The 11630-nt window shown below is 48.9% G+C and overlaps 1 protein-coding gene across 1 annotated transcript; it reads right to left on the reverse strand.

The window, feature by feature from the left end:
• Positions 1–8099: 8099 nt before the first annotated feature.
• H3F3B (H3 histone, family 3B (H3.3B)) lies at positions 8100–11560 on the reverse strand. The gene is made up of 4 exons (XM_010856181.1): positions 11424–11560; positions 10826–10963; positions 10557–10710; positions 8100–10456 (listed from the first exon to the last, which is right to left on the reverse strand). The coding sequence occupies exons 2-4, from the start codon at positions 10951–10953 to the stop codon at positions 10328–10330; spliced, it is 411 nt and encodes a 136-aa protein (XP_010854483.1). The 5' UTR covers positions 10954–10963; positions 11424–11560; the 3' UTR covers positions 8100–10327.
• Between the last annotated feature and the right edge of the window lie 70 nt (positions 11561–11630).

An 11630-nucleotide genomic window follows, 5' to 3' on the forward strand; every position in this document is an offset into this window, starting at 1 on the left:
GGGTCTCCCAAAGGGCTCTCCCAGGTCCCAAAGTCCTGCAGAGGTCACCAACCCCTGATCAGGAATCTCTAAGAGGGTGGCCAGACAATCAGCATAGAGATAAGGACTGCCCGAGTTTGGTGGAGTCCCTTCTATAGGCTCCTTTCCTAGAGTGGACCCGCTGTCCCAGCTCCTAGCAATGGAGCAGTGAGGAGGGTGGTAGTGGGCATGGATGGGCCCAACTGCCAAGGCAGGTGCTTCCTCAGTCAGGAACGTTCGTCCCAGAGTCTGGTGTTCTGAATGTGACATCTCCTCTCTCACCAACCTGCATCCTAAACCTTCAAGCCTGTCCACAGTTGGCCACCCCATAGAAACCTTGGAAGGGAAAGGCTGAAATATAAGCAGACTGAAATTAGGGAGGGGAGCTTTGTGGAGGGCTGTGGCCTGGGCTGTAGCTGGGGATCTGATCAGAAGTTGCCCCAGGAGCATTCAAAAGTGAGCTTTGAAAACTCCTAGAAGTAAACCTAAGGGTAAACCTTTGGGACATTGGCTTAGTCAATGGTTGTTTAGACGTGACTCCAGAGCACAAGCAACAAAAGGAAAATAGGCAAACTACTTCATCAAAGTAAAAGACTTGTGCATCTAAGGACCCCGTGAAAAAGTGGAAACACAACTCACAGAATGGGAAAAAATAGCTGCAAATCATATATTTAAAGGACCTGTATCAAGAATGTATAAAAGGGACTTACCTGGTGGTCCAGTGGTTAAGAATCCCCCTTGTATGAACCCACATGAAAAGTGAAAGGGAAGTCGCTCAGTCGTGTCTGACTCTTTTGCGACCCATGGACTGTAGCCTACCAGGCTTCTCCGTCCAAGGGATTTTCCAGGCAAGAGTACCGGAGTGGGTTGTCATTTCCTTCTCCAATGAACCCACACGAACGGGGGAAGATAAGCTCTTGTGCTGCAATTGGAACAGTTTACTTCATACTGGGACTTAAATCCATGTACTGGGACTCAACCCTGGAGAAGAAGAGGGCAACCCACTCCAGTATTCTTGCCTGGAGAATCCCATGGACAGGGAAGCCTGGCAGGCTACAGTCCGTGGGGGTCACAATGAGTTGACATGACTGAATCGACTTAGCACTGGGACTCAAACCCAGTCAAAACCCTGCCTGGGACTTGAACCCATGTGGCTGCAACTCGAACTCGGCCAAAACCCATGGTCTTCCAACTGAGATCACAGACCTGGTTTCATGACCTAATGAAGCTCAGGTTCTTGATCGCTCAGCACACAAGCTATTCAGTGAGAGACAAAGTGATAGGTAAGAAGTGGATTTATTCAGATCAGAGAGAAACCGGCTTAACAGAGAGTATGGGCCATTACAGAAGGCGAGTGCGGTGGCCTTGAAAAGTGGCATGGTTAGTTTTTATGGGCTGGGTAATTTCATAGGCTGAGTGGGGTATTATTTCAACTATTTGGGGGAAGGGATAGAGATTTCCAGCAATTGGGCCATTACCCACTTTTTGGTCTTTTGATGGTCAGCCTTGGAACCATCCTGGAGCCTTTGGGTGTGTCATTTAGCTTGCTGATTGGGAATCAAGCTCCAGTGGAAGTTGACTTGTCTGCCGTCTTGGATCCATTTGATTCTAATTGGTGTATGTTGTGTCCTCTGGCTCTGTCACTCTTTCAAAAGCTGTGCCCTGTCCTTTCAAAAGCTGTGCCCTCGGCACAGCGAAAGATCCCACATGATGCAATGGAGTTCCCATGGGCCAAAACTAAGACTCAATACAGCCAAATAAATAAAAATAAGTAAATAAAAAATAAAGTGCTGAGTCTTAAAAAAAAAATCTTACAATATGAAAAAAGATAACTTTAAAATGAGGGGGGAAAAAGATTAATAATAAGTCCTGGGGATCAATAAAGAAAAGTTTTAAAAGCTAGAAAAAAATGGGCAGAAGATTTGAACATTCTTCCAAAGATGTGAAAGGATGTTTAACATCATTAGTCATTTAGAAAATGCAAATCAAAGCTACAGTGAGATACTACTTTACATTCATTACGATGACTAAAAATTTTTTTTAAAGACAGAAAATACCAAGTGTTGGTGAGGATGTGGTGAAGTCATAACCCTCATACACTGCTGATGGGAATGTAAAAAAATTAAGCAGTGCCATAAAATGCTAATCGTAGAGTTATCATATGACCAAGCAACTTTACTCCTCACTATACACTGAAGAGAATTGAAAACATGTGTCCCCACAAAAACTTGTATACTAATGTTCACAGCAGCACTATCACATTAGCCAAAAAGTGGAAGTGATCCGAAAGGGATAAACGGACAAACAAAATGTGGCTTATACAATGGAATATTATTTTTTAAATTATTTATTTTTGGCTGGGCCTTCGTTGCTGCAAACAGGCTTTCTCCAGTTGCAGAGAGTGAGGGCTGCTCTTCAGTTGCGGTGCATGGGATTCTCTTTGCGGTGGCTTCTCCTGCTGCAGGGCGTGTGCAGCTCAAGGGCTCTGGAGCTCAGGCTCAGTGGTTGTAGCACGTGGGCTTAATTGCTCTGTGGGATGTAGGATCTTCCTGGACCAGGGATCAAACCCAGGTCCCCTGCATTGACAGGCAGATTCTTATCCACTGCACCATTAGGGAAGTCCCAGTGGAATATTATTTAGCTATGAAAAGAATGATGTTCTGATACCTGCTACAGTATGGATGAGCCTTGAAAACACAGTAAATGAAGGAAGCCAGTTACAAAAGACTACAAATTGTATGATTCTATCAATCAAAAATGTCCAGAATAGGCAAATCTAAAGAGACAGAAAGTAGATTACCGGTTGCTTGAGGCTGAGAGAAATGGGAGAATAAGAGGTGATAAGAATACCAACTTCTCTTTGTAGTGATGAAAATATTCTAAAATTTACAGTGGTGATGGTTGCCATATCTGTGAATACACTAAAACCGCTTTAAATGGGTAAATTGTATGGTATGTGCATTGCATTTTTAAAAAAATTTATTTGGCTATTCTGGGTCTTAGTTGCGACACGTAGGACCTTTAATCTTCGTTTCGGCAGGGGGATCTAGTTCCCTGAACAGGAATCGAACCTGAGCCCTCTGCATTGGGAGCTTGGAATCTTAGCAGCTGGACAACCAGGAAGTCCTTACGCATTGTATCTTAATAAAACTGTTTTTTAAAAAACGAGGAATAAAAGCAATTCCAAATTTCATCTAATGGTCTGCTCCTTTTGAGCACTCCTCAGCTTCCCTGGTGGCTCAGACAGTAAAAGAATCCGCCTGTAGTGCAGGAGACCTGGGTTCCATCCCTGGGTTGGGAAGATCCCCTGGAGGAGGGATAGGGATACCCACTCCAGTATCCTTGCCTGGAGAATCCCAGGACAGAGGAGCCTGGCAGGCTATAGTCCATGAAGTCACAGAGTCCGACACGACTGGGCGACTTCCGCTCGCTCGCTGGCGGTAAAGCACAGGCGTTTTTTGGCGTAGGTAAAACAAAACGGTAAAGCACAGGCATTTTTTGGCATAGGTAAGACAGAACAGGATAAAGCATGAGTGCTTCTTGGGGCTGGCTGAGATGAAAGGAAACTCAAAGCAGGCCTCCCTACAAGGCAAAGATGCATCCTTGTAGGGAGCAAAGACCCCTTGTAGGAGCAAGGATCCGCTGCTCTTCAAATCATTTACCCATCTCAGCTCTGATGGCCAACCACTCTGAGCCCAAATCTCTGCCCTTACTATTGTGGTATCTCAGTCAGATGACTTATCCTCTCTGAGCCTCAGTTTCTCATCTATCTCCTGGGGCTGGTGTTTCCTTCCTGACAGACTGTTTCAGGAGGAAGTGAATGAGATCAGCTTCACTGAGTGCCCAGCCCAGCCTCTGGCACTTGGTAAGCACAGAATAAATATTTGTTATTATTATCAGTCACCCATTAATACATTGTTGGACTCTCCTGCAAGCAATGGGCCAGATAAAAGCCTCTGGCTTTCACTGTCTGATAGTGGATAGTCTCAATCTGACCCTCGTTCCTCACTGAGATAAATGTCTCAACAGAGGAGGAAAGAGTTTTCTAAAAGAGAGGAGGAATTCTCACCACGGAAAAGGCAATGGCACCCCACTCCAGTACTCTTGCCTGGAAAATCCCATGGACGGAGGAGCCTGGTGGGCTGCAGTCCATGGGGTCTCGAAGAGTTGGGCACGACTGAGTGACTTCACTTTCACTTTTCACTTTCATGCATTGGAGAAGAAAATGGCAACCCACTCCAGTGTTCTTGCCTGGAGAATCCCAGGGATGGGGGACCCTGGTGGGCTGCCGTCTCTGGGGTCGCAGAGAGTCAGACACGACTGAAGTGACTTAGCAGCAGCAGCAGCAGCAAGCAGCTCACACCCTTATTTTTTAATTTCCACTGTTTTATTTTGATTGAAAAGATGTCCTTTTCACCTATCTTCATCTTTTGTATAGTTTCAGTTGTTTCTGGAAAACCTTAATTTGACCCAAGGGCAAGTTCTCCTGTTGGCTCACGCTGGACTCTGAAATACTGATTTCATCTACAAGAACTGTTTACTATCAGTGTTTGAATGCTGTCTAGCATGTTACATAAAATTTGTTCAGAGGAAGTCTGCCTCTGACCTTTGACCCTCCCTCCCATTTCCTGGCCAAATGTCACAAGATTGGGGGGAAGGTGGCACCTTAAAGGGGACACTGCCACCCAAAGTCTGTCCTCTGCTTGTCCATGTGCTCAATTCTTGGTCCTTGGGGCCTCCCTGCTAGACCTGGTCTTTCTTCATGCAGTGAATGTCTGTGTGCTTCATGCAGCTCTGGCTGCATTTACAGACAAGACTCCATTGCAATTACAGACAAGACTGGTTTCCTTTAATTGTGGCATGTGGGATCTAGTTTCCTAAATAAGGATCGAACCCAGGCCCCCTGCATTGGGAGTGCAGGGTCTTAGCCATTGGACCCCCAGTAAGTCCCAAGACTCGTTTCCTGGTAGGGCTTGGGTCCACATCTCCCAAGACAGTCTCTGAAAATACTTGCTCTCAGCAGATGGCTCTCCCTCCCACGGATTCTGGGAGGCATTTTTGTTGTTGTTCCCGGAGGGTTAACCTATCTCCTGATTTGGGCCCCCTTTGCCCTTCTGTTTCATTAATGATGACAACTTCTATAGTATTGATAATACTGATATCGAGTTCGTGGTGGGCCCTGGTGTCAGGACTGAGATGCAGTCTATAGGGCAGCACTGGTTGCTCAGTGCCTGTTCTGAACGGTCAATGCTCCAGACTTTTTTTGTCAAATCTTTTAAAAGGCCCCAGACTTTGCACGGATTGTTTTATTAAATTCTTACAAGCCTCCGGGGTAGGCACTGGTTTTATCTCCATTTTACGGATGAGGGAAAGAATCCCAAATGGATTAAGGAATTCATCCAAGTGGGACAGCTGGGCCTTGAACCTGGGTCTGTCTGACCCTGAGATTGTTCTCTCAGGAATCACCCTGTCCCCAGGAGCACTCTGACCTGCTGTGACGTCCGCTTACTGAAGATCCCAAACTCAGCCTCTTGGTAAGGAGCAGGAGGGGTAGCAGCTCTCCTGGACCCCTGGAGCCCCTGTTCCCAATTTGGAAGTCGACCAGTAAGCAGAGCTCTTGGGAACCTGACTGATTTTTTTGCCACCTGGGCCGGGAGCAGATCCAACCTGCTGTGCTGTGGGGCTGCCAGGGCTATTGGGTTGGCCAGCAAACATGCCTAGAGTCTCTGCTGTGTGGCAGGCGTGACTCCAGAGGCCCTGGCTCTGGAGCGCCAGGAGCTTCTCGTCCATCCCTGGCCCCAGGTGCCCCTGCTAAGCAGGGGCCAGTTGCAGGCCCTGTCTTTGTTTGGTGAACCCCACTGTGTCCCTGAAGTTCCTGCCCTCTAAGGCTGACGACTACTCTGCTGGCGGCCAGGCAGGGAAGGACGCAGCCGCAGCTGACTCTCCCTGTACCTTGCCCTAGGCACCGCAGCGGGCCCAGTCCCCAGGCCACTGTGGGTGGGCAAAACTGAGACTGGCCTTAGACAGGGCACTGAGCGGGGAGAGGCCCCCGGGTTCAGCCGGACTCTCAGGTTGCATGAAGGCTGGGCCTTGGACCCAGCCCCATCCTGTCCCCTCTTCTGGTGCTCTTGGCTCAGTGCTTAAGGCAGTGAAGAGCTTATGGGAATGGTCCTGGGGGCCAGTGTGTCCAAAAGAGAGGGAGTAGGGAGTAGAGGTTAACAGAGCCTGGGCACCGCCTCCCTGGGGACGTGTGCAGTCCCTCCCACACCTCTCAGCAAAGGCTGCCAGCCCCAAGCTTGCAGCCCAGCAGCCCCTCCCGTCACTGGGGCTGGCGGCTGGCAGACAGCCTCCTCCCTTTCAGCCCACTCTCCCTTCCACTGTGTATGGTCCCAGAACTGCAACTTCCTAAACAGGGGCTGGCAGCTGTCGAAGACTCCAGACCCTGGCTGCCCAACCACGCCCCTCTGCACATCACTTGTGGCCTTACAGCTCCTCCAGGAGTCACAGCCTCACTGAAGCGCTTCCTCCACTCCGTCTTGCTGATAGCAGAGGTGACTGCACAACCTCTTTGCTTCTCCCCAAAGGAAGGGCATTGGGGTAGGTGGGATGGGGGTGGAGGGTCCTCTCCTCAGGGCAGAAGCTGAGATGTGCTGCTCCTGGGCATGCGTGATGGTCCTCACCCTTGCTGGCCACTGCATGTAGTGCTCAGGTGGGGACACCAGGACAGGCTGGGAACACCTCACACGGAAGTCCCATGACTCTGGCTTGGAGTAACAGTGGTTGTCAAGGTGGGATCCCTCACTGCCAGGGACAGCTAGGCAGTCAGCCGGACCACAGGGAGAGCAGGCACCGCTGCCCCCACCCCAGGAAAGAAGACAACAGCCTCTGGCCCCTCCTCACAGCACAGCTTCTATGCATTAAGCTTGAAGCTGTTCCAGCTGCCCCCACCCACCTTGGCCAAAACAGCCTCTCTCTGTCCCTAGACCTGTGGACAAAAGGGAGTCCAAAGGCTGGCCACCTGGCCCAACGGCATGACCCACAGGCAGTGCTGCAAGATTTGGGTCGGCAACCCGGGCTAGGGTCTGTTCTTCCTTCCTCCAGCCTCACCCTGAGGAAGGCAGGTGGAAGGCGGGTTGTTTGTGGGAGTTGCTGGCCAGAAGCCAGGCCCAGCTGGATGGGATGGTCTGGGCCAGTGACATCCCCCAGTAATACTGAGGCAGGCAGGACCACCAGGGGTGAGGGAAGAGGCCGGGGAGCACAAAGAGCAGTCCGCTCAGTTGTGTTCTATCAGAGCCTGGGGTGGGGCTGAAGGAAACAGGCTGTGACTGCCATGCTGCTGTCTGCACTCAGCAGCCAACTCTTTGCGACCCCATGGACTGTAGCCCGTCAAGCTCCTTTGTTCATGGAATTCTCCAGGCAAGAATACTGACTGGCGTGGGCAGCCATTTCCTTCTCCAGGGTATTGTCCTGATCCAGGGATGGAACCCACGCCTGCATTGGCAGGCAAAATTCTTCACCACTGGCACCACCCGGGAACTCCCATAATTGCCATGAGGTGACTTAAGTCAAGGGATGGGGAAGGAGGGGCGAGGATTGTGTGCCCAGGAAGGGTGCTCAAGGCTCTTGTGCCTCATGGGCCACACCACCCGCAGTGACACGACAGCCACAGAAGGTGTGCAGAAAACTCACCCTTCTCCATGGAAGGGTAGGTTGGCCATAAGCCTGAGGCAGATTGCTGCCCTGCTGCTGTTATCGTTCCCGTGTACAGGCTGGCCTTTGCCTGCAGACACTTCAGGGCAAGCCCAGTTTTCTGCTGATCCAAAAACAGCTGACAGGGCCGTCTCTACTCTCTGCTGCCCTATTTGAAGGTGATCCAGAAGGGGCCTGCTCTCCATTGAAGCACAGGTCCCAGCATCAACACTTGACACCAGGCAAGCAGCAGTGCTTACAAGGGGCCAGACAGGGGAGCCCCAGACCGCTACTGGGGAGAGCTGAGGAAGGTAAAGCTTTCTGAACATTTCCCCAGAGAACTCTGTGAAAAAATATACCATCCAAATCAAGACCATAAAGCTAAGGAAGTCTAAACTTTGAAAACTTTTATTTTTGCTTTTTTTGTACTACCTAAACCCAGGGATAAAACATATGGGAAGTTTCCCAAAACCAGAAAGTACTTTTGCCTTATAGGTTAAAAATACACTCTGGAAGCACAAGCTCTACTGTTTAAGCAGCAGATTCCAAGTTGCCCAATAAAATTCAACCTCAGGATGCAGACTTCAGGCAAGGGCAAGCGTCAACCACTTGAGTGCTTCTCAAGGAGCCTCACCACCACTGGACAGGGTTCCCACCATCACACATTCCACTGGCTAGGATTTCAACATCCTTCAGGAACACAATGAATCAACTGTCGGAACTGGTATGATGGACCTTCTAGGAAACCAGGTTATTTTTATTATACTGTATCAGATTCCACTTTTGGCACCTCATACAAACTATCAATTCTCAACCCTAATTAACTCCCTGCTTTCCAATGGAACCTCTTAACCCTTAATCTTTGAAACTAGTCCAAATTTAAATCCCACTGAACTGTATCAGAGTATAAGTATCTTTCTACAGCCACGGACTTCAAATTATAGGGAATGCGTTTGACTCTGGTGGTTCTTGTGTCCTTATTAACACTTCACTGGTGGCCATCACTGGCTAGGAACACTAGTTTCACACTGAAAAGGCAGCTTAAACAGAGTTCTACACCTGTGGTCACTTGTTATAACTTACTGTATAAAGAAATCTATACTGGGAGGGGACATATGTACCCCTACAGCTATGGCTGATTCATATTGATGTTAGAAAACAAAATCCTGTAAAGCACTTATCCTTCAATTAAAAAATTAAAAATCTATAAACGTTTTTCACAAATAGGTTCAGAACAAACCCCACATTTGAGTTCTAGAATTAAATTTCCTTTCCTTGACAGATACGGGGGAGGCAGGGAAGCCTTTTAGTCGTAGGCCCACACTGCAAATATGTCATAACATTTTAAAAAAGCTTCTAGAGGGCTGTTTACATGCTTTGTAGAATTATTCTTGTAAATACTGCTTTTGTCTATCAAGTAAAACTTGAAATAAGCTAAACTTAAAAGCTTTGCATTCAAATTTAGGTTTTTGACACTTATAGTTGAATAAACAAGTTTATTTGTAAATTTAGTCAACATACATAATTGACCTAAAAACTTCAATAGAAGGATAAATTTTAAAACCACTTGGAAAGCCATCTCTATGAAGTGATTTTCCCAGAACCTATGCCACATGAACACCATTTTAACTGGCAGAGATTCCATAAGCTGAAGCTGTGTCCCTCCCCCACAGCAAGTTCACCCTAAGTTATAATACAAATCCCACAAGGAAAAAAAGTTCGGTATTGTTCCCCCTTGGTAGAGAAAAGTTCAACCTAGTTATGAGACCAATCACAACACAAAGAAAAGCTGCACTAACTACTATATTAGTAACAGATGATGCTGGTGTGAATAACTTGTATTATAGTCTAGAGCCCTTATAAATAAATCCCCCTCCCCGTTAGTGTTTGCATTATCAGCTAGAAGGTTAGTTTAACATGTGGTAGAATGAGGACTTATGCAAGGCATAACGCGCAAAGCATTTTACTACATAAACAAGTGCAGTCTACTCAGGAGAAACCCAATCAAACTCTAAATTACACACCTTAAAGACAACACTCCCCACCACATGTCAATGTAAAACATTTAATTTAAAAATGTTGACACTACAATATATAAAATAGCTATTATAAATGCACATAGTGTATTCTATAGCTGCCAGGTTTACTTTTTTTTTTTAAGGAAACTGTAAGTTACACTGTGGTTAAGACTTGTATCTTCACCCTTGAAAAAGCCCACATTCTATCACAGTGATGTATGGTCAGACTTAACAGCCCCAATTGTTAAACACTTGGATCAAGTCATAACCAGTTTTATTGCAAAAGGACCCTGTACACATTTATCAATTCTAGTACCTTAATAGCTACCCAACAAGTCATTAACATACAGAAACATGCATCATGAGAAGCAAGAAATATCACCCATCCCTTCTGCATATTAGCAACTTGTCACTCCTGAGCAACAGTGCTCACATCACTGAGGTCTGTGAACAGTCACTTTTCGCATTCATCCTGAGTGAAAGATGGAATGACTTAAGTACAAATGCAACATATTATAAACAATTTCTTACAAAAAAAGTCACAAATTAAACCGAAGTATTTTACAGAATTTACTACAAAACACCATAAAAACTGCCTTCACTTAAGCTCTCTCTCCCCGTATCCGGCGAGCCAACTGGATGTCTTTGGGCATGATGGTGACTCTCTTAGCGTGGATGGCACACAGATTAGTATCTTCAAACAAACCCACCAGATACGCTTCGCTAGCCTCCTGTGGAGGACAAGAGCCACACTATTAGACTCTCTCCGAGGAGGGGGCCGCGCACCAGCCCTCCCCTCCGCCCGGCCGCACACAGCCCCCGCCAGCTCACCTGCAGCGCGCCGATGGCGGCACTCTGGAACCTCAAGTCGGTTTTGAAATCCTGGGCGATCTCCCTCACCAACCTCTGGAAAGGCAGTTTCCGGATCAGAAGCTCGGTGGATTTCTGGTAACGACGGATTTCTCGAAGCGCAACAGTCCCGGGCCTGGAGCGAGCAGGAGAGCGCAAAGTGACACCGGTTACGGCAGCGCCCCGCGAGCCGCGGGAAGCTTCCCGCCCGCAGCGCCGCCGAGTCATCGTCTCCCTGTCGCGCTGCCTACCTGTAGCGATGAGGTTTTTTCACCCCGCCAGTAGAGGGGGCGCTTTTCCTGGCTGCTTTTGTGACCAGCTGCTTGCGGGGCGCTTTCCCACCCGTTGACTTACGAGCAGTCTGCTTGGTTCGAGCCATTTTCTTTTACCTGTAGAAAACACCCGTGACTCCAGGGCCGAGGCACGCTCGCCCCCCGGGGTGCGGCGGCCCGGACGCCCGGCGCCCCAACTCTCCCGCCTCCTCGCACCCCAAGGCGGACGGCAGATGGCCGAGGGCCGCCGCCTCCTCCCCCTCCCCTAATGACTCAGGCTGCGAGTAGCAGCAGCCTCCTCCGGGAGGGGGGGCGCGGGGAGGAGTCACTTCCCCTCCTCGACGGGCGGAGGCCCAGCTGCCCGGAACCCAGCGTCGGGACCTCTGAATCACCAGCGGGAAAAAGGCGGAGACGCGGTTCCGGAACGAAACCCCAAGGGAAAACTACCCGCCCCCACAGCCGGCGCCAACAGCCAAAGTAGCCCGCACCAGTCGGCACTTGGCTCTCAACGGCCGCGACCCGCGGTATCAACGGCTGGCCAGGCCTCAAGTCACAGATAAAATCCATGAACACTTACCTAACGCCGAAGTTTTAGACCGCTTCTCCGACCACCGCGCCGCCGCTGCTGCCGAAAGAGCCGCAGTAGCTGAAACACGGGAAAAGCTCCCTCCAACGAACGACCAAACCGCTCTGCGCTCTAAGCCCCCCTATGCCTCCGTTTTTATACCCACGCTTCACGCTGCGTCTCTGCGTCATAGGACCCTAATTTGCATACACCAATGAC

Source organism: Bison bison, unplaced genomic scaffold, assembly GCF_000754665.1.
Source record: "Bison bison bison isolate TAMUID 2011002044 unplaced genomic scaffold, Bison_UMD1.0 scf7180017864371, whole genome shotgun sequence".
Classification (NCBI taxonomy): domain Eukaryota; kingdom Metazoa; phylum Chordata; class Mammalia; order Artiodactyla; family Bovidae; genus Bison; species Bison bison.